Source organism: Haplochromis burtoni, unplaced genomic scaffold, assembly GCF_018398535.1.
Source record: "Haplochromis burtoni strain Fernald_Lab_line unplaced genomic scaffold, NCSU_Asbu1 Contig_482, whole genome shotgun sequence".
Lineage (NCBI taxonomy): Eukaryota > Metazoa > Chordata > Actinopteri > Cichliformes > Cichlidae > Haplochromis > Haplochromis burtoni.
The window spans coordinates 299,872-322,870 of record NW_024582843.1 but is presented as its reverse complement, the minus strand read 5'-3'; the positions used below and the strand labels follow the sequence as shown (position 1 = coordinate 322,870).

General features: G+C 39.8%; 1 protein-coding gene and 1 pseudogene across 5 annotated transcripts; both read left to right on the top strand.

The window, feature by feature from the left end:
* The window catches only part of LOC102291523, a 16,794-nt pseudogene extending 10,653 nt beyond the window's left edge, over positions 1–6,141 (top strand).
* Positions 6,142–6,273: 132 nt separating this feature from the next.
* On the top strand, positions 6,274–22,783 carry kif3b (kinesin family member 3B). 5 transcript variants are annotated; one of them, XM_005946530.2, is made up of 9 exons: positions 6,274–6,400; positions 7,470–8,969; positions 10,629–10,730; positions 11,027–11,149; positions 12,280–12,398; positions 12,683–12,799; positions 13,563–13,668; positions 18,615–18,826; positions 19,193–22,783. In XM_005946530.2, the coding sequence occupies exons 2-9, from the start codon at positions 7,569–7,571 to the stop codon at positions 19,296–19,298; spliced, it is 2,286 nt and encodes a 761-aa protein (XP_005946592.1). In that variant the 5' UTR covers positions 6,274–6,400; positions 7,470–7,568; the 3' UTR covers positions 19,299–22,783. The 5 variants fall into 5 exon arrangements, with proteins under 5 accessions (XP_005946592.1, XP_005946594.1, XP_005946593.1 ...); XM_005946532.2 differs by having other exon boundaries at positions 6,276–6,379; XM_005946531.2 differs by having other exon boundaries at positions 6,282–6,379; positions 7,473–8,969.
* Positions 22,784–22,999: the final 216 nt, after the last annotated feature.

The window sequence follows — 22,999 nt, the reverse complement described above, 5'->3', positions numbered from 1 at the left end:
AAAAAATAGATACTGTGTAATATCGTGATATTTTGTTTGCTAATAATGTATCGATACAGGGACAGCAGAAATCGATATTTTGTTACTAAAGCTACAGTTGTAGCCACAGCTGCCCTGGGGCAGACTGACAGAAGCGAGGCTGCCATATCGCGCCATCGGCCCCTCTGGCCAACACCAGAACTATCTGCCAGGTCTCTGAGTATGTGCTATTCCCTCCCAAAAAAAGATTTGTTTCACTGCACAAATGTGTGTAAAGCAGCATATTCGTGGGGTATGTTAGTTTCTAATCCACAACCATTTAGTGACAGGTAGGATCATAAAAATTGCAAACATGGAGACAACACAATTTCAATTAAATCCTAATACTGTTTCTGTCTTTCAGATAATTGTTGCAGAAGATGGGTCATGGGGTTTAAATCTGATTCATATTGTTGCTGATGGTACAGTTAGTATGGCCTTAACTGACTATCTTGTCGCATCCATGTAAGTGGAACCAAATTGTTTTTCGGTTATGTAGATTTAGGCTTTTTCTTTTGTTATGACATTACTGAAAATTCAGATGTTAAATTTTTAAATCATTACATGGCATTAACGCAGATGTATGGTTTTCGTGAATCACACAATTTGGGTATATGTATGTATTTATGTGTGGAAGGTATGAATGAATTTAATTGTTCACGCCTGGGCTTTGATCACTTGGCTGTGCAAACATCACCTCCTTCATGACTTAAGGATTAAAGGAGGGCACATGCTCTGTTTGTTTGGCATACTGTATGGTGCCTTTGGTTTGTTACTTCATGTGATATTGTTCCACCAAATGTATTTGCCCTCATTTTTGAAACAGGAAGAAGCCAGAGATGAGGCAAGCTTCCATTCTGCCTTTACTTATGCCCCAGAAACTACACTTCCATGTCACCCCTGATATCAAAGAGATCATTGAGCAGGCTAAAAGGAGCATGGACAGGTGAGTACATATCACTTTTAAATTGTTCAATATGGCTCATGTTGAACAAACATCTGCACATCTGGCACGAAAAGACTGTCATCCACTAACAAAGCTAGGGCTAAGGCATGGCTATTAGAGCAAATAAAACATTTGGTTATATGTATGAAAAGAATATGGTTAAAGGTTATATTGCACTTAGAAATGATGTTGAAAAACAAAATGGGATGTTACACACAACACATCTTGTGTGAGTTTTAAAATAAATTTCACAACACAAAGCAACAAATGTGTTCAAAATTGAATACATTGTGGTATTTTTTATTGTGTTGGTGTAAACCTGTCCTTCATAAAACTCAAGTGACCTACAAAAAAGTGGCTTTTGGTCTTGCTGCATAAAAAATCTCAATGTATGTAAAGCACCCAATTAATAGATGTGAATATGTTCAGGTTTTCTGTAATTAGAATTAATAGTGTGTAATATATCCCTGACCTTTATTAGTTTGTTACCACAAGTCAAGTATCAACAAAGTGCCTAACCATAATCTCGCCTTGTGCACCAAAATGGCATTTGTGTGTATTCAATGGTTACTTGTGTTTGACACAGTCTGTTATTGCATCTGTATAATGTTTGTTCCATTCCTCCAACTACAGAAACATCCAAAACTTTGATCTGAGTGTTATGGTTTTTGACCACTTTGGGAAAAATTATCTGAAGGCCCACAACATGAGCCCTGATGCTTTCATCCAAATGGCCATACAGCTGGCCTACTACAGGTGAAATCCTGAAACCTCATGGAGAATGAGATGTGTATGCAGAATGTTGTCAGATCTGACAGACAGATAGCTTTACTAGAATGTTTCACACATGGAGATATGTGAAATAACACTCCCTGACATGAGATGTCTAGCTTGTTCATAGTTTATAAGCACTTTGTGGGGCATCCCAATCTCTCCAATGTATTTCATATGGTATTTAAAATTCTGGCATTTATAGTGAGGAAAAACTGCTGTGATCTCAGCCAGTATGCTTACATTAGCCCAAAGGAAGGAGGAATTACTACATCGCAGAGCCAGTATTTCTCTCATGAGTCAGTAAGTTTTAGAACTTTGTTGCAACGCAGTTTATGGAAAATCTTTCTCTCCCTTCTCTTGACAGGATGAATAAGCAGGTCTGTGCATCATATGAAGCTGTCAGCCAGCGAATGTTCAGGCGTGGACGTGTGTCCCTACTGCTTTCGACGACAAGTGTCTCAGCTGCCTTTGTCAAGGCCTTTGATGACCCTCAAAAGCAGGTCTGGCAAGATGGGTAACATTAAATCCAACTCTTACAATCAGGTTCATAAATATCTGCACAGGGACAGTTGTTGTTTGTACCTTTGAGCGTGTACAGCACTAAAGTGGAGTACTGTTGATACTCGTGCTTTTTGGTTGGGTTTTTTTTCTCCATAATATAAACCTTTATTTCATACTTACAGATGTACAGTTAAAACAGTGTTGTCATTCTCAGCTCAGTATTTGACACAGTTTGTGTTTAGGTCAGAGTACAGCAGTTCACCAGACTTCATCTTTCTGTTTTACACAGAACACGGAGAAGATTGATCTGTTGGAAAAAGCCATAAAAACACACAAAGAGAATATTAAGGCAGTGAGTAACATTTACAACATTTAGTTCTTCAGTTTTGTGGAGTTTATATCTTCTGGCAGCAACTGTTCTCTCCATATACTCTGAATTAGTTTAAATTTTCACTCTTGCATGTTGCTCTATCAAATAAAAATTTGTTAAAGTATAATAATAACCTATTCCATCAGTCTTCAAAGGTGTGACAGTGAAAATATCTGACAACGAAAAAGAACTCTAGAGAAGCAAAGAAGACCTGTGTACCTACACAGTTGAATAGTGGGAGCATGGTATACCAATGTACTGATGTGCACCACTGCTTTGGTGGGAAAACTAGACAGGTCTTACCATCAATCTTAGAAAATGGAGTAGATGCAACTATACTATATTACTCACCTGCCTTCACACGCATTGAATTTGAGTGACATCCCATTCTTAATCTATTAACATAATGTTGCCAGCCTTTTGCAGCTTTAACATCTTCAACTCTGCTGCAAAAGCTTTCCACAAGGTTTAAGAGTGTGTTTATGGGAATTTCTGACCGTTCTTTTAGAAGCACATTTATTATCTGGAAGTCCAACTCCTGAAAAACAACCCCTCGCCACCAAATTGTACACTTGGACAGTGCAGTCACACAAGTGCCGTTCTTCTGGCAACCATGAACCACTGGCAACGACTGGCTTGGCGAACTCAAAAGGGTGATTAATCACTTTGTACTCTAGAGTCCAGAGGCAGTGTGTTTTACACACCCCTGTCAATGCTTTGCATTGCCCTTGTTGATGTAATGGTTGACTGCAGCTTCTCAGCCTTTCAAACCTATTTAATCAACTTATTTAATCATATTGTAATTTTGTAGATTTTCAGATTTGAATTCAATGAGATTGCTGCAAATATTCATCTAACGAGAATGAATATATAGCTGGCATGATCGAGGAAGCGTTTTTGTTTGATTGTTAGATAATGTTGAATATTCACATCACTTCAAAAAATTGTAAATGAATACACAGTGTGACTGCATTAATAGAACTACAAAGTGTGTACTTCACAGTGCTACTGACAAGATCAGAACAATAGTGGGCTATTTAACTACTGTTAAAAGTGTTTCTGTGTACAAGTTCATGCAATACCTGTAGTTGGTGATGGAGCCACCACTTATTTTCATTCTTGTCCTTGTACCTGACCCCCCCCCCCCCCTCCTTTTTTTTCTTTTTTTTTTTTTTTTTAAAACATCCCTTAACATTGACCTATAAACCATTTAAGTATACTCTATGTATAAACCACACTCATCTACACATAATAGAGAACTAGGCCAAGATCCTATTTTAAATTGGGTTATGGGTTGCAATGCATAACTTGGTCCTGTGTCTTTAATCTTTAATTAAAGATATGAGTGTGACAGACATGTAATAGTATCCCAAAGAGTTGTTGGTTAAATATGTAGTATTTTTATTTTCTTACAGGTAATTGGAGGACATGATATTGTAGCCCATATCATTGCTCTCAGATTGCAAGCTGTTGAGAATAAACTCCCCATGCCTGACATCTTCAGAGACATCTCATACAAAAAAATCCTTAACTACCAATTCGCCGCAAGTCAGGTAAAAACACATTAATGTTGCTTTGTTTATGTTGGTGAAGGGCTTATAGGTAAAACTGATATTTCTCACTAACACATGCATGTGATTAAATAGCTACCCAGCAGAAGTCCTTGCAGGTCATTATGTCATGTCCAAAAAATGTAAAAATTATAAAAAAAATCATCAGTTGTATGTGTCTACAGATATTTTAGTTATTAACAAAATTGGACATTTATTTAAATGTTCCTTCAAATTTCATTAAAAAATACTCAACCAGTGGAAGTATACTAAAGTGGAAGAAATCATCATTAAAGAAGACCCTTTGTAAAATTGTATAGTTTACATTTCTTTTAAACTCTGATATTGAACATAATATATAGAAGTCAGTTTGGAGTGGAAGACATCCATAAAACCCAACAGTGACTTCATACAGTAGAAAGACCCACAAACAACTGTGGATGGCTGCAGGGTGCAAGTATTCTCATGTCCATGAGAGCGATCATTTTTCTGCCCGATTCTTGATGTTGTATTAAAAATTAACCTTTTTATTTAAGACTAGATTTCTTCACATTCACACAAAGATTTAAATTGGAAGAAATGTTTAAGTCATCGCAGCTCTTAAACATCTGACACTTTTAACATGACTGAATTAAAGTAGTAGTGCATTTTAGTTGCATCTCTAACATTTAATTTCACATATTTTGTGGTGGGACTCACAATGTTATCTAAAGGTCTGTAAAGCAACGTTCTCACTTAAATTTCTCTTCACAAGGTGACATCCAATACCGGCTCTGTGGGAGTCCATCAGGTTGATGAAAACTCTGGATACAGTTTGTGCTACAGTGTACATAACAGTCACTTCATCATTGAGATGGCAACTTCCAACACCCACAAGAGACTAAACACACGTCATCTGATCCAAAATATGAAGGATGCACTACTGGACATGAGGGCTTTGCTGGAGCAAGCTCCAAGAGCAACTTAAAAATCATCCATAGCTAAACTCTCACCTTATTTTTTTGCATTTTCTTTTTTTCTTTTTTATTTGAATGATGATTGAATTTTTTGAGGGGGTGGGGATTTCTCATCACTTCCTTGATTACTTGCTCAAAAATGGGAAATTCAATTCTAGATTTAAGTTTTGATCTTTTGTGAAACTTGCAGAGACCGGGTAGTCCTGTGAGTGATCTGTGGTAGGTGGGCTGGAGCAGGCAGTGTCATGGCACACATGCTAAACACAAAGACACAGCTGAGGAAAATCCTTACACAAAAAAACACTAGGTGTTAGTCTTAATTGTCACACCCCAATTTCTATGTGCATTTTATTTGAGAAATGAGTGCTGAGCTTGAAGCCTAAAGACTATTATTATTATTATGCTTCTGTAATAAAACACCAATTTCAAACATTAGCTGTCTGACTGAAGTTCAGTCATTTGGATGTAACTCCTTCCTATAAGAGATGCATTGATGCAAATGTCTAAAAGTAGTTTGTCCAGGTGTTTAGACTGAAAGTGAATATTTTCTTTTACAAAAAGTCAACTAAATTGTCTTTGCTTTGCAATCCAACCTCACTATGGCAAACTTTTGGACCAAAAAAAAAATATTTTTTTTTCTAGAGTGCATCTCTGGACATTGATAGCTATATTCAGCTAAGAGGACATCTCTCAGAGCACACAAGATTTTGAATTTTTTCAAAGAATGAAATGACAATTCCTGCCTAAGGAATTAGAAATGGGCGGTAATGTAACATACAGGATACCAGCTGCTGTTAACCCTATAATGCCCTTTGTATTATATTTGATACATGAGTATCAGTTTCTGAGACCTGAGATCTCATCAACATGATCAATACTTGCCATAATTTCAAAATGTTATGGACAAAATTATTTTTGTCTAAAAAAACATTGTTTACAAAAAGTGCCAAAAACACCCGATGTATCAAATGCGATACACTAAATATGTCATACACAACATGATATAGCAAAAAAAACCAACCCGTGGATTTTGTTATGAGGGTTAATAGACATCTTAGTTCCAAAAAAAAATCTGAATTTTCTTGCTATTTTTTGATGGGTTGGGTCTTACAAAGTTAAACGCCAGACTTCACGTGATCATTTTTGGCCACTTCCAGCACCCGTTCCGTAAATTCACGAGGAGACGCGCAACAAAATCGAACCGCTGCTGGTTCGGCAGGAATTTAGCCATCGACGATTCACTTCATCGCAGTGGGAGTTTTGCGTAAGCTAACGTTTGTCACTGGTTAGTGTTAAATTACGTTTCTGTGTGGCTGGTGTAAAGTTGTGTTAGTAGGTTTTGCGAAATTTCGCGTAGCGATATCTTGAATATAATCTTTAGATTTGCTAAGAGTGTTAGCCGGGCAGTGCTACCAGATTTGTAGCTTAGGTTACCAGTTTGTTTGCAGTTGCTAGCCCAGTGTTGTGGTCTCGTTACAGGACGTGTTTAAAATGAGCTAACGCTAGAAAGCTGATCCGTTAGTTTGACTAATCAACTGGTAACGTTTACTAACCTGCCATCGTAAAATTGACCATTTATCAAATTTCTTTCTAAAGGCTGTCATTTAATTATCTGACATTCCAACTTTAAACCAAGGTGAGGTTTCTTCACCTAATTAGCTGAAATCCAGTTAGCCAATTTAAAGTAGTGTCATTGCTATGTACTCTGACAGAACAGTGTATCAGTGCGATTGTTTTTTTCAGTTTGCATGTGAATTGGAAAACGGTTATTCATTTAAACAACTATTTAGCTTAATGTGTGATTATGCCTGTTGCTGTGGTATTTTACGGTGATAGCTGGAAAAGTCTTAGGAAGCTTAGTTTTATGTGCAAGGGAACGGCTGCTCAGATGTGTCAGGTAAGCGGTCTCGCTGCCTATCCGATACCTTAACCTAGTGGGTTTCTCTTTTTGTCCTTAAAGGTAGTTAAAAATACTTTTAACCCTTCCCGAATCAACTAAACCTGTTAACAGAGACTGAAGAAATAACAGTCATTAGCATGTGTCCAAAACATCTATATGTTGTCATAAAGAGACACCAGCTGTTTGAATTAGGACTGGTATTTAGTTCTTTGTAATACCCCTTTCTAACACAAGGTAGTGCAGTGAGCTAGTGGAACCATCATCTTCCACAAAGTCGTGCAGAAGCGAGGCTATCTAAAAACACATAAAATTTAAAGAAGTTAGGCACTAGTACTTATCCTAAATCAAAACACCTGCTTGTAAGCAGTGCCATCCGGTGGCAGAATTTCACTTTAACCTGTGCGATGCTTTAACCATGATCTGAGATGTAATTCACTGATTGTTTTCACCCCAGCAGTGTCAGATTTGGGCAATCTATTGCTGAAGTGTTACTAAAGCTGCTCTTTAGGAAGACAAGGTGCCAAGCAGCAAGGATTGGCAGGTGCTCCTCACCATGTCCAAGAGCAAGAGCTCGGAGTCAGTCAAGGTGGTGGTCCGTTGCCGTCCTATGAACGAGAAAGAACGGGCCGCCAAGTATGAGAGTGTGGTGTCTGTTGATGTCAAACTGGGCCAAATTATTGTGAGAAACCCAAGGGAGTCCTCGGGCAACGAACTGCCCAAAATCTTTACATTTGATGCTGTTTATGGTTGGAACTCCAAACAGCTAGAAATGTATGATGAAACCTTCAGGCCCCTGGTTGAGTCTGTTCTTCTGGGATTTAATGGGACCATCTTTGCTTATGGTCAGACGGGTACAGGGAAGACTTACACTATGGAAGGGGTGAGAAATGATCCGGAGAAGAGAGGAGTGATCCCAAACTCCTTTGAGCACATCTTCACACACATTTCACGTTCACAGAACCAACAGTACCTTGTCAGAGCGTCATACTTAGAAATCTACCAGGAGGAGATCAGAGACTTGCTCTCAAAAGATCAGTCACGTCGTCTCGAGCTCAGGGAGAGGCCCGACACGGGTGTGTATGTTAAAGATCTTTCATCATTTGTTACCAAGAGTGTGCGAGAGATCGAGCATGTCATGAATGTGGGAAACCAGAATCGATCAGTTGGAGCCACTAATATGAATGAGCACAGCTCACGCTCTCACGCCATTTTTGTCATCACGGTGGAGTGCAGTGAGTTGGGTGTGGATGGAGAGAACCACATAAGAGTTGGCAAACTCAACCTGGTGGATTTAGCTGGCAGTGAAAGGCAAACCAAGACTGGAGCTCAGGGGGAGAGGCTTAAAGAAGCCACAAAGATAAATCTATCCCTTTCTGCTCTTGGTAATGTCATATCAGCTCTGGTGGATGGCAGGAGCAGCCACATCCCTTACCGAGACTCGAAGCTGACACGTCTGCTGCAGGACTCCCTAGGGGGCAATGCCCGCACTGTCATGGTTGCCAACATTGGCCCAGCATCCTACAATGTGGAGGAGACCTTAACAACTCTGCGCTATTCAAACAGGGCAAAAAATATCAAGAACAAACCACGTATCAATGAAGATCCCAAAGATGCCCTGCTCAGGGAGTTTCAGGAGGAGATTGCCAGGCTGAAGGCGCAGCTGCAGAAACGCTCAGGAAAGAAAAAGAGAAGGCTGAGGAGGAGAGCTGGGGAAGGGAGCGATGATGAGGGTCTGGAAAGTGGCGAGACAGAGGACGATGAGGAAGATGGAGACGACAAGGGGGACTACTGGAGAGAACAGCAGGAGAAGTTGGAAAAGGAGAGAAAGGCAATCCTGGAGGATCACAGCCTGGTAGCTGAGGAGAAAGCCCGGCTTCTTAAAGAGAAAGAGAGGAAAATGGAAGACTTCCGGAAGGAGAGGGAGGCCGGAGAGAAGCTTGCAGCCAAAGTTAAGGTAAGCAGATTTTTAAGTTCCAAGAGTTTCAAGAAGTTTGTCATTTCGTATGGTGTTACCCAGGCTGAAATGAAACACTCATCAGCTGGTGAAATAGTCAATAAAATGTTTTTAAAAAGGCAGTAATAAATCATAACAATAAACGGGGATAAAAAAACAAAATCTAAATTCTAAAACAAACTCAAGTCTAAATAGTCACACTAATTCCAGTAGCAGCAGCAGTCCTTTCACAGAAGGGGGTAATTAAATTAAGTCGTGTGTGTGTATTTGAGCTGTATATTGTATGCGTGTGTGCATGCATGTGTAGATGGGGGTTATCAAAGTCCGCTTGTAGATCTTACAGTATAGCTGTGTGAATAGCGGAATGGATGGGGAGGGGGCACAGTTCATTTGTCAGTCTTGCAGCTTGTGCAAAGAACCCTTCCAGCATCCTGGTGGTTCTGCAGCTGATGCTCCTCTCTCTTGCCAGACAGCAGGAGGGAGAACAGGCTATGAGAGGGGTGGTGGGAGTCTCTGATGATGGAGATAGCTAAGTGTATGCAGCTCTGTTTGTAGATTTCTTCCAGAGACGAGAGAGGGGCACCAACAATCCTCCTGGCAGTCTATTGAGTTGTTGCTTTTCATTGGACTTGCAGCTGCCAAACCAAGATGTAAAACTTTGTGTCAGGATGTTTTTAATGGTGCCTCTGCAAAAAGTTGTGAGGTGAAGTGTGGAGAGTCCTGCTTTTCTGAGTCTCCTGAGGGAGTGGAGGCGCTTTTGTGCTTTTTCTTTTTGTTTCAATTTATACTGCTGTGGTATTAACTCTAGGTGCACACCCAGAAACTTAACACTGCTGGCCCTCTCCACAGCAGCACCATCTATGGTGAGGTCTGTGAACTCTGCCAGACTTCCTGAAATCAATTACCATCTCTTTTGTTTTATAACATTGATGGTGGGATTATGAGATCTACACCACACTTCAAGCTGCTCCATGTCCATTATATAAGTGGACTCATCACTCATGTCAGTGATGAGGCCAACCACTGTTGAGTCATCTACAAACTTCACAATTTGGTTAGTGTCATGTGTGAGCAGACTGAACAACAGCGGGCTCAGGACACCCCCCTGAGGAGAGCCTGTACTCGGTAAGATAGTCTTTGATGTGTGGCTGCCCACCTTGACTGTCTGTTGCCGCTTTGTCAGGAAGCTGAAAACCCAGTTGGAGGTTGCAGGGTTCACGCCTAATAGAATCAGCTTTTCCACCAACTGCTGTGGAATGATCGTGTTAAAAGCTGAGACAAAGTCAATGAAAATGACTCTGGCATAGGTGTTCTTCCTTTTAGAACTAGCAGTGGCTCCGTAGTGCAGTGGTTCACACATTCACTTAAGAAACAAAAGATCCCTGGATGTAGACACAAAGAAGGGTATCCAGTGTGTTAAAAATAACACAAAAATCTGTCAAATCAAACATGAGCACCTATGTGCTGTGGGGAACTTCTACTTATCTGTTGAAGCAATTTTGAACAAAAGGAAGCGTTCAAGCTCAAAATTATTTAAATTACACTCACAAAAGTTACCATAGCTTCTTTGAGGTTGTACTGGTCCTGTGCTTGGAGTCATTTTCTTTTATCCCTTGTGTGACTTAAAGAGATCTTTTCCTAATTTTTATTTACATCCAGGCGATGGAGAGTAAGCTCCTAGTAGGGGGGAAGAACATTGTGGATCACACCAATGAGCAGCAAAGAATGCTGGAGCAAAAGAGGCAGGAGATTGCTGAACAGGTATAGTAAAGGGGTTGGCACCAAGGCCAAGTACAGGGGTAATACTTTCTATATTACCAAAACATTACTCTGCTAGCAGTTTTCTATCCCATGTACTTATGATTCCAAATTCATCAAATTCCTTGTTAGGCATTTCAGACTTCTTCAGCAGACTAGGCACTGATTTTTGAAAGTGAACATTTTTGTCCATTTAGTACCAGACGAAAACCTCTTTCAGCCAGTAAATTGTCTTTGACCTCAGAGACAGAACCCATTAAAAGTTGTGAACACATGCAAGTTTGTTTATGTGTGTCCAGAAACGGCGAGAGCGAGAGATGCAGCAGCAAATGGAAAGTCGTGATGAAGAGACACTGGAGCTTAAGGAGACCTACACTTCTCTGCAACAGGAAGTTGACATTAAAACCAAGAAGCTGAAAAAGGTGAGGATGGTTGTCACATTTGCCCAAGGCATTATCAACAAATTTGGTTCACATGGGTATGGAAGAATTCTGAATTGATTCCCAAATGTCAAAATAGTTTTTGTTTTCATGTTGACACAAAAGAAAAAGAGGAACTGAGTTCTGAGAGTACTTTTTTTTTCTTCTTTTTTTTTAAGGCTATGATTTTACAATATCAGCCCCTGACATTTAAAATGAATATAGAAATGGAAATTAATGAAAGTGAAAACAAGTGAAAAGTGTTTTGCTTTGTTACCAAAGATTAATGATGGCATTGCAGAGTATAGAGTCGTTAATAAACCAGACTGGCTGGAAACAAACTCTGCACTTTATGTAGAATGAGGTAAACCTGCAGTGTAAACATGATATCTTTCATTTCAAAAGCCATTACCCTAATCTCCAGCTGATGGCCGTCTATCTCTGAGCCTCGTTTTCCCCAGAGTTCTCTTCCTGTTAAAAGGGCTTCTTCCTCCCCATCATTATTACCAGATCTCAGTAACCTTATAGAATTTTTTTTATTACAATATAAGCACATTGAGGTGATTGTGAGCTGACTCAATTGAACTGAACATTTACAATGCTGTGAAAGTATTTGCCCCCTTCCTGAGTTAGATTTTTTTGCATATTTGTCTTACTTAAATGATGTAATCATTTCAAAACCTTTCATATTTACTCGGGCTATCTTTGTCTAGTATTAAAATTTGTTTAATATGAAAATAATTGTGCTGAATGTGCAACAAACTAACTATATCAACATGTATATGGATTTGGCTGGTAAAAAAAATGTTGAATTTCATAACCTTCATTTAACAAAAAATAAGAAATAAATAAATAAAACAATCAGAATCTAATATTGAGATTGACAAAGATGGCATACCTTGTCATCATAATGACACTGTTGAAGGTACAGTGTTTTTGGTTTGTCGGGTAATAAAGTTTCTTGCAAGTAAGTAGGTCAACTGCTATTTTAAGTCGGGTATTGTCTGTGGTGTTCTATTTGGGTTGTTCATTATTCCTCATGACAATCAGGCTTTTAAACAAAAACATTTAAGGCTGAATGCTCTAACACTCTTTTTCTGGTCACTCTAGTTTTCTCTTTCTCTCTCCTCTAGCTGTTTTCCAAGCTGCAGTCAGTGAAGGCAGAAATCCAAGATCTCCAAGAGGCACACATCAACGAGCGCCAGGAGATGGAGCAGATCCAAAACGAACTCACCAGGGACCTCAAACTCAAGTATGAAGTCTGCATATCAATGTTGGCCTGACACAAATCTCTGATCAAGACTGTGTGTCATGTGATCGAGGAGGAACCGTAAAAAGATTGCTAGCGAATTAGTGGAGCTTCTTGTGCTTTAAGACTCTTTCTCACTGTAGTGCATGGAAATGAAATATTTAATGAGGAACAGATACATTACATTCAAATGCTTTCAACCTTTCCTGTTTTAAATAACATGTCTGAGTTTTCTTTGTCTCTCTGTCTCCCTGTCTGTCTATTAAATGTTCATGTGTTTCTTTCAGACATCTGATTATTGAAAACTTCATTCCTCTAGAGGAGAAAAACAAAATAGTCAACAGGGCTTTCTTCGATGAGGAGCCTGAGGAATGGAAGATGAAGCCCATCACACGTATTGAGGAGTAAGTCTGGGAATATTCAGAGTGGGTTTTTCCATCTCAAATCATAACATTTTTAGAATGTTTTCTGCTTGACTAGCTTATATTTACCTTTCTTTGTATAGGTTCACAAATAGTGCTTTTCCTCTACTACCTACTCGACTCTGTTTTGGTTGTCCATTACAATCAAGTACCACCCAATGTACGTGGGGTCGTTATAAACACCACAACAAAGGATCACATTGAGTCGGTGATATACTTGCTGCTCGGTCTGGAACCACGCTGTTGTTTTTTGTGTAGCCATTTTCCTCATTGCAGGGATTCATAAGTAGAAGTTTTGATTCTCGTGAAGGAGACTTATCGAATGACATCACTTACTAGCCAATCGGTGGCATGCAGTCTTGACGTCATGTTTTCTGATCACTTTAGATCGCTTGGAATTCCGGCCAAGTAGGTACTAAAAAAGTACCTGGTACCAGGTACTGCCACCTAATGGAAAACCCTAAAAACCGAGCCGACCTGACCCTAATAGGTTCTACTGGAAAAGAGCTAAAACAGACAAGTGTTGGAGAACCAGCTGTGGAACCTGTGCCTTATTAGGAAAGGGAAACTAAAAGTCCCTTCAATAGATGCTGTTTGGCATGCAATTCTAGCAAATGGTGCACACAGTTGCTCATTATAGTGCTGCAGAGTGGCAGTGCTGGCAACTGATTTATTGTAAAACACCAAAGCAAGAAGCAAATTTCCCATGCTGCTTTGTAATACTCCTTTTCTCTTTCTCTCTCAGTGACCATCAGATGATGAGCAGGCCTCGGTCTGCAGTCGGCTACTGGAGGCCCCTCAGTCACCATGCCCGTGTGGCCATGATGTTGAAGCCTGACATGAGATACAAAGTAAGCTTTTCTCCCTCTCCTTTATAGTGTTCTTATTATAGTTAAGTTATCACTGCATATAAAACTGTATTTTCCCTCAGCTGTAGAAAGCTGATGGGGACAACAAAGGTTGTGCATGGGAGCACAATGCGTTGAAATTCACCTCACTCTCTTACAGGGCTCTAGCGTGCGACCAATTTGGTCGCATATGCAACCTAATTTCTCAATGATGCAACTAAAAAACTCGTAGGTTGCACCAGTGCGACCATCCATACAAAAAGTCTCTGAAAGTTTCCGTGTGGTCAACAACAGACACACATTATGCCTATATCGAGGTCTAAACCAATCAGAGATAGTCAGGGGCGAGACCTCTCTGATTGTCCATGGTCCAGATAGTCCTGTAGTCCTACCGTAAGCGTGTGTACGTTTGAAAGTGCAGGCGGATAGAGGTGAGTAGTAGTAGTGAATGAAGCGATATCGATTCATTAAATCCTGAATCGACTTTTAAATATAAATGAAAACTGACAGCTCAATGATTCTGATGCTCCGGGTCCGTGCTTTGTGTTTACATCTTTTTTTGCGCTAGATTCTGATGCTGCAAGTTTTGTCTCTCTCTAACCAAAACTCATTGAACCAGCATCAAAAGAAGATCAAAACTACACTTCACCTTTGATAAACATCTTCATGAATTCTCTCTTACTTTTACTGCTTTGCTTCAACCACAATAAAAATCACACTTTCTGCACAGCTCTTTCTCTCGCTCTCTCTCTCCATGTACTTCAAGAACAGTTTCTTGTCTAAAATCTGCATTAATTTTCTTATTTTTCACCAGTCTACCGTTGTTTACAGCGCTGTCGGAGGCATTTTTTTTTTTGTTTTGTTTTGTTTTTTTCCCCCCCAAAAATGACGTCTGACAAGAAAGCCTCATTTCAGCTGTTCAATAGCATAGAAATGTAAACCTTCAATAGCTCCCATTTCATCTAATGAGGACTGTGACAGTTTTCTTTCTTTTCTTCTTGCAAAGATTAATAACATAAGAATGAACTTTTCTCCATTCAGCACCTGTTATGTCTCTCCACCTCATCACGCCCTGTCATTTTGGATACTTTCACAAACATAACATTTGCGATAAGTTTCAATCCGGCTTTCGCAGAGCTCACTCCGCAGAAACAGCCCTTCCTAGGGTCTCAAGTGACATTTTGATGAATAATGATGCAGGAAAATGCTCGGTCCTACTTATGTTGGACCTAACATCGACTTTTGACACTGTTGACCACCACATCCTCCTTGAAAGGCTTAAACATTGGGTTGGTGTATCGGGTACTGCCTTAGGGTGGTTCTCCTCATATCTACATAACAGATCTTTTTCTGTGGTGGTCTCCGATTGTAGGTCATCCTCTACCTCCCTTACTTTTGTGGTGTCCCTCTGGGTTCGGTTTTGGGGCCTTTATTGGTTGTAATATATCTTCTCCCCCTCCAGCATATAATGGGCTCTTTTGAGGACATTTCTTATCACTGTTATGCTGATGATATTCAGTTGTACATTTCTTTTAAGCCCCCAGGATTTATCTAAGCTTCAGCTTTTAAATGACTGATTCCATCAAGCATTGGATGGCTGTAAATTTCCTCCAACTCAAGAAGGGGAAAACTGAAGTCCTCATATATGCTCCGGACAGACTTTATCCCAGATAGTGAAAGCCCTTGGTCCTCTTTCTGTGTATGTTAAATCCTCTATCAGGAATTTAGGTGTCACTTTTGACTCGACTCTCACATTGGATCGGCATGTGAAATCTCTGGTTCGGTCTTGTTTTTATCATTTAAGAAATGTGGCTAAGTTAAGCCCCATTTTTATCTCGCCCTGAACTGATAGCTATACATGCATTTATTTCCTCACGCTTGGACTATTGTAACTGTCTGTTTGTGTCTAAGCAAAGGTTCTCTGGATCGTCTGCAGGTTGTGCAAAACGCTGCAGCTAGGCTGTTGACAAAATCCTCAAAGTATTCACATGTGACACCACTGCTATTTCAGCTACACTGGCTTCCTGTTGAATTGAGAGTACATTTTAAGATCCTGGTCTTGACATTTAGAGCCTTGCATAGACTGGAACCATCCTACATCTCCGATCTGCTACAGCCCTATGTCCCTAGCAGGTCCCTGAGATCATCTGATCAGGGCTTACTTGCTATAAAACAGACTAAGATGAGAACAAAGGGTGACAGAGCTTTTGCCACTGTGGCCCCAAGACTGTGGAACTCTCTCCCTCATACATTAAGAATTGTGGACTCGGTAGTTGTTTTTTAAAAAAAACAACAACTCAAAACTCACCTTTTTAAAACTGTTTTTGGTTAAATTTCTGCCTGTTTTATATTGTCTGTTTTACAGTTTTATTATTTGTTATCTTATGTGCAGAACTTTGTGATTCTGTCTAGAAAGGTGCTATATAAATAAAATTGTATTTATTTATTTAAAAAGCCAGGCCAGGAAAATCTCCTTCAGGTTTTTCTGAGTTTTATCCTCAATTACTTTGACACAAAGGCATCTGCTGGGATTCTTACACCTCTGATGAAGTCTCACACGTGTCAGTGCTGATTAATGATCAGCATTAAAATATTTCTGATTGTCTGGGTCAAAATTGAATAGAATCAAATCAGGACCTTTCGAATCGGAATTGAATCAAATATAGAAATCGGTGATGATACCCAGCTCTAGTGAGTAGCCTAGCCCCGACAGAAGTAGATGTAGCTGTGGGTAATGAGAAAAGATGAAAAGAACGATTGATAACTTTTTTGTTAAGTTAACGTAAAGTTATAGTGAACATGTAAAACATGGGGGTTAAGTGATGAGGTTGAAAAAAAGAAACAAAAGAAACAAAAAAAGCAACATTTTACAACTTCAACCTAAAGCGCTCCATCTATGCAAGATAGCATGGGTGCTGTGTAGGAGTAAAGTCAGTTTTGTGCTGGTACTCTTAAAGAAAAGTGCATCAGTGCAACTGTGGCAAAAAGTTAATCTAGATTCCTGCTCATAGTTGAGAAGAAGTCAACTAGGATTTACAAATTGATACCATAGGTGCATCAAACGAGCTTAAATCAAACGTCCAATTTTCTGAAGGTCTTGTGAATGTGATAACTCGAATGCTGCAGTGTAGCAGGGCTCTAGAGTGCAAATTTTTCAGTGGTGCGACTAAAAAAAAAAAAAAAAATTATATGTATGTGTATGTATGTGTATATATGCATGCTTGCACCTGTGCGACCAACTGTTAGCACTGTAGCAAAAAAAAAATCTGCAACCTTCCCTGTGGTCAACAACAGACACACATTTTGCCCCTATCGTGGACTAAACCAATCAGAGATAGTAAGGGGCGGGACCTCTCTGATTGGCCGTGGTCCAGTTGAAAGTGCAGGTGGAAGTGGGAGGTGAGTAGCTTGAATAAAGCGATATCAATTCATTAAATCCTGAATCGACTTTTAAATATAACTGTGTTTTGCCAGAAACGCCAGATTCTCAGATTAAAGCTCACAAAACCATTTCGACAACAACCAAACAGCAAATGAGAGCAGGTACACGGATTCCACACAAAGACGTAAACACAGAGCGGACCGACGCATCAGAATCAGCTTTGTCTTTCTCGGCTTTCTCACCCGACGGCCCGTAAACGTACACGCTGTCGGAGCTCAGCGATCCTGATGCGTCCGGTACGCGCTGTGATTACGTCTTTTTGCGCTGATTCTGAGCTGCAGGTTTTGTCTCTCCAACCAAAATCCACCGAGCCAGCAGCAAAAGAAGCAGCAAACTGCGCTTCACATTTGATTAATGTCGTCATGAATTTTGCTGTTTTTCTTCCACGACTATTAAAATCACACTTCATGCACAGCTAGCTCTCTCTCTCTCTCTCTCTCTGTACTTCAAGAACAGTTTCCCGTCTCCAATCTGTATTATTCATTCGCTTATTACCCACCAGTCTACCGTTGTTTACAGCGCTGTCGGCTGCTGTCTTTTTCTTTTCTTTTTTTTCACTTAAATGACCTCGGACAAGAAAGTCCATTTTTTCTGTTGTTCAATACTGAAGAAATTTAAACTTTATATGCAGAACATTGTAGAATATTTTTAAGGTTATCTGCTATAAAAAGCCAGACCAGGAAAATCTCCTTCATGTTTTTCTGTTTTATTCTCAGTTACTTTCACACAAAGGCATCTGCTGTGATGTTCACAATTCTGAAGAAGTCAGAAATATTATAATTCTGATCATTTATCAGTACTGACTGTCTGAGGCTAAGTTGAATCGAATCGGGACTTTGAAAACCGGAATCGAATGGATTATAGAAATCAGTGATGATACCCAGCCCTAGTGAGCAGCCTAGGCACGACAGAAGTGGATGTAGCTGTAATAGGAAAAGAACTATTGCTAACTTTTCTGATCCGTCTGAAATTCATAGCCAGTGCTCTGACACGGTGTCATCAATCTTTGAAAGCTGAAAAAGCACAGTGTATCCAGAAAAACACATTATATTATATAAATTATTATAAAATTTGTGTGCGCCTAACTTTTGTGCCAGTACGCCTAACTTTTTAAAGTTAGGCTGAGACGTAGCAATGGCAGTTGTCAGTATTTAAAAGATTAACGTTACTGCTGCACAGGTTTAAGATTGAGCTCATTGCAAATACTTTACTGGTTATTAAACATAATGCAATGCATTATAACATCATATTATTTTCACACTGGTGCTCTAGTAGTTTCCAAATTCACAGTAGGCCCGAGGCATGGTGGTTCCTGGGTTGTTCTTAAACAGCTGGTCTTCTTCAAGATCTTGGCAAACTTATACTTGCATACAGGAGTTTGAACTGATGATCTGCAGCTGTTTATAAAAGTCTCTAAGAGACCTTCCCAACATGTGTAAATCTTCTGACCACATTTGTATATAACTGAATTTTCCCAGATGAATGTGATTCTGTGTCATTGTTCTAGGCTGAGAACATCATAATGCTGGATATGGACATTCCTGCACGGACCTCTAAAGAGTACCAGGAGCCAGTTATCGCCCCAAAGCTGGCGGCAGCTCTGGAGGATGCTCTTCGGGATGAGGATGAGATCGAGGTAGATGCCTCAAGCTTTCACAGCAGCTTGGGACAAATGCTGCCTGCTGGTGCTAGCGGCAGCCTCAAGAAGCCAAAGTCAGGGTAAGCAACAGTACCACAAGTTATATTCACCTTCGAGTGCCTCATCCTGTTAAGAAACTAGTGCTTTTTTTTTTTTTTTTTTTTTTTTTGGTAATATTTTACACCCACCATGTTGCAACAGCTTTACATTGGCTTGTTGTACAAAATAATCTCTTCCTCTTTGTTTCATTTCTGTCCAGAATTGTACAACACAAAAGGAAGGAGACAGCAGATTGTAAATTTGCATTCAGAGGAAATGATTTACCCTGTTAAAGACTCTGCAAATCTTTGATATGTGATAGATGAACCCTGTAAACAGCATAAACTCACTGATGGTGTGACACCAAAAGGTTTTCTAACTCTATGCCAATCTTTTCTCTCCTTTAGACGACCAAGAACAGGCAAGAAGTCGAGTACCCCGACCTCTTCATACAGCCCCTCCAGCCCAGGATCCCCTCTTTATCCCCAATCCCGTGGCCTGGTGCCAAAGTGATGGTTCCTACTGCTACTGTCACTGCCTGCCAACCTGTTTTGCACCTGTCCACATTGGGAATGACCTTTAGAGGATGGGTATAAAAAAAGATTAATGCTGCTTTCTAGTTTTTAACTACACCACTGTTAACTGATCTCTTGAATACAACAAAACAATAGCAGCTGTGCATGACATTATACTGCACTGCTTTTACAGTTCCCTAGATATTGATGAATGTCAGTAATTTCGTGTGTGTGTGTGTGTGTGTGTGTGATAGTGAGTGAGTGAGAGAGAGACGCATCACAATGTTCTTAACGTACAAAAAAGTAAAGGTGGGCTTAACCTTCCCTTGCACTACTTCATATCTTCCTAGATGTGTGTTAGATGTCCTTCATGTTACTGTAAGTGTGGACATGTGTGTGTGTGTGTGTGTGGTAGTGGAGGGAGGGGGCTGAGAGCTCTGTTGAACCTGGCACTAACATAGTTGTGTGTGTGTGTGAATGTGGTGTTGTACATCTGGCTGCATGTCTGTGCATCTTTGAATCACTGTCTGAATGGGTTTGTTTGTTTTCTGTTTTTATCCACGACTTTAATTGTTGCTTTAGAGGAGCTTTAAGATTGCGTGTGGCTGCATGTGCTGGCTTCAGTCTTAAAGGAATAGTTGCACATTTTGGCAAATACACTTACAAAAGAGAAGCGATAAGAATTTTTACCACCTTTACGCTGAAGCGTGAAGCAGGAAGTGATCGGCTTTAGACATAGCTGGTGAAACTGCCATTTGAATTTTAAAAATTCTCATACTAAATTTCTAATAGGGAGCATGTCAGCTCAGCTGAAAAGGCAAAACTATTCAAATGCAGACATAGAATCTAGTTAATAAATTATAAACTGAATAATAAACAAACTGCAAAGCAGTTAGTCTGTTACAATTACCAAATAAAATGTTGGTGTTTACATTTAATTGTTTTTGGTAAATCCAGTCAACCTAATGGATGTTACTCTGTACAACCTGAATATCGGTGTCAAATCTAGCTCAGCACAACACAAAAGCAATAAGAACAAGTAAATTATTAGTCAAGTTGAATTCTCAAGCCAAAAAGAGCTTTTAAGTAGGATCTCACCAAAATGTTTTTCTGTTCTGAAACCAAAGGCATGCACATAGCGAAGCCTGTTTGCATGTGAAAATGCGACCAGTGTCAAAAGAGGAAATGGTTGTAGCCTTTTGCTTTGATTACTTCCCTTTAAAAGTGATGTTATTGGATTTGTTACCCAGTCAGCACATTTTAAGTTATTAAATAGTTACATTTCCCTTGTAATGCAGTGCCACAGTACCTTTGCCATACTGTGGCTAACTTTATGTCGTGATGATTCACAAGCTAGTTGGTAGCTTACCATGAACAATCCGCATCCCTCAGCTGTAAAGCTGCATGTGCTGTAGACAGTACTGAAAGGTTTACTAATAGCAGTCAGAGCTCAAACTATGTGATGTCACTCTTTCTAAATGAGCACAAACACATTTAAAATGAAATATTTATTGGAAAAAAATACACACGACATATTATGATTGAGTACCTTAGAACTGTTTTTGTTCTTCAGCTGAGCCAAGCTAAGCTTCTTAGTTTCTGCTTGTGGTTTATGTAGCGTACAGATTTCACACTAATACATAAGCAAACTTTCTCAAATGGTGGACTATTTCTTTAAGTCTGTATGATTGCAAGTGTGCAGGTCAGAAAATAAAGCATGCTTCAGATCTGGACTCAGTCACGAGTTGCTGTAATCAGTAGATGCTGTTCTTCCTGAGACACACAAGGGAGGTGGGGAACATGGGGGGAGAGCCCGACACATGTACCCTCTGTGGACAGTTTCTAGGTTGCATGACATAGCAGTTGGCCACCAGGCCAGAGATCAGCTTGAACTACAGCCTGAGCCACGTCAAAAGTACTGTCCTGGAATGTGCCTCAGATTTGTCAGGGTTCCATGGTGCCTTAATCTGCATCCTCAGTCTCTGCCCCTTCATTTGAGCCGTGCACACACAGGCCTCCCAGTCTTCGTCGGCTCATCTACAACTTCATTCCAGGATCAGAGAATCGTTAAGAGCGTGAAGTTCAGTCGGGGGCATCCTGGGTCATTTGGATAAGCACCACTGCAAAGTTGGGCAGATGAAGGGTCAACATATTTTCCTTGTGATTTTTATTTTTATCTACCTTGGTATTTGTGTGAGTGTAAAAGAACATTAAACCCCCACAGACACACCATTCAACATTTGCCTCCAGGTGGACAATATGCAGTTTTAACCGTCATGGTTCAGCCTGCCTCTCTGCTGCTCTCTGTTCCCCATATTCTTAACCGTGAAGGGGTGCGCTCTCTGCTCGCTGCTACCATGCAGGGTTTTCCAACCCACTGTGTCATTTCAGCAAGCGTGGGTCAAGTGGCAAATCTTTTTAAAATACTTGTGATGTGTGCAGTTTGTGAGTTGAAGACTTGTAAACCATCAGGGCTATGTCTCTAACAATCCCTGTGAGGTCTAGGTAGCCCTAACTCTACCTCTGTGCAATAAAAGTATGTGACTTTTTTTTTCTTTTTTTTTGAAAATTGTTTTCCTAAGTCGTGGCAATCGGGGAGAAAACGAGGAAAAAAATTGTAACTAACGTGTATTTACATTTATCCCAAACCCTCCCCCCCCCTCCCTCTTTTCAAACCACCGACTTAAAGTTGGGGTCCGACCTCACAGGGTACCTCAAGGATCTCTCTGCTGTTTGACCCATGCCTGCGTATCTATTTAGATACTGTAATGAATATAACTTGTTTAAAGGCAATCCTTAGTCACTTTTAGATCTGTAAGAAACACATGAGTTTCCATATTGAAAAAGTCTAACTTATTACGATCCTATGTTTTTATATACAAATGTAGATATAATTTTTTATTCATTCTTTTTCTTGAAAATAGATTGTTGTTATTTTATTTTTGGAGCTCTGTAATTTAATGTTGAAATGTTGTTGTTGTTTTTTTCATCATATATATATTATGTGTCTTTGTATTCGGCAAGGTACAGGCTTGTTTTCCCCACTTAGTTGATGAGTTTTCCACATGGATGTTGAAAGCATGGGTCATGTTGTTGATGTGGGCCTGTGCAGAGAGAGTCACGGTTCAGTATTGGCACATTAGCTGTAAGTTGTACTTCACAAACATAAATATTAAAATAAGAGCTAACATTGAAACGCTGTATACGCATGACTTTAGCACGCTTGAGTAACATGTTTTGGTTGTGACTGTGTTCATCGGTCATAGAAAGTTAGTGAACAAAATGTGAATGTATAATTTAATTGAAAAATCTTGTATCACTTAGCTACATCACTGGATCCAAACTCCAAGACTGTTTGCGATCAATTTTTACATGCTGTCATTGTAGCCATATGACGATTCTGCTGGTGCGCTTATGTATCTGACTTGGCTATGTCTTCTACTTGTTTAGTGTCTTTACATTAATAAAGAGAAATTAATGGGAGTACTGTGGTGTGTCTTTGAGGGTATTTAAGAATGTGTGATGTTACACATTAGGACCTACCCTTTCCTCTACTTTTCCGTATTTTCTTTCATTCACACGCACGCGCACACACACACGCGCACGCTAAGTAGATGCAAATTAAACATGGTTAATCAATAGAAGGGTTAAAAAGGCAAAGCTAAAACTTGTTTTAGACCAGGAAAAGCAGAAGGACTG

Excerpts from the sequence above, each read along its gene's own strand:
- kif3b (XM_005946530.2), top strand. The coding sequence starts at position 7,569 with ATGTCCAAGAGCAAGAGCTCGGAGTCAGTCAAGGTGGTGGTCCGTTGC. Across the intron at positions 8,970-10,628 it reads AGCTTGCAGCCAAAGTTAAG|GCGATGGAGAGTAAGCTCCT; the intron begins GTAAGCAGATTT and ends ATTTACATCCAG. Across the intron at positions 11,150-12,279 it reads AAACCAAGAAGCTGAAAAAG|CTGTTTTCCAAGCTGCAGTC; the intron begins GTGAGGATGGTT and ends TCTCTCCTCTAG.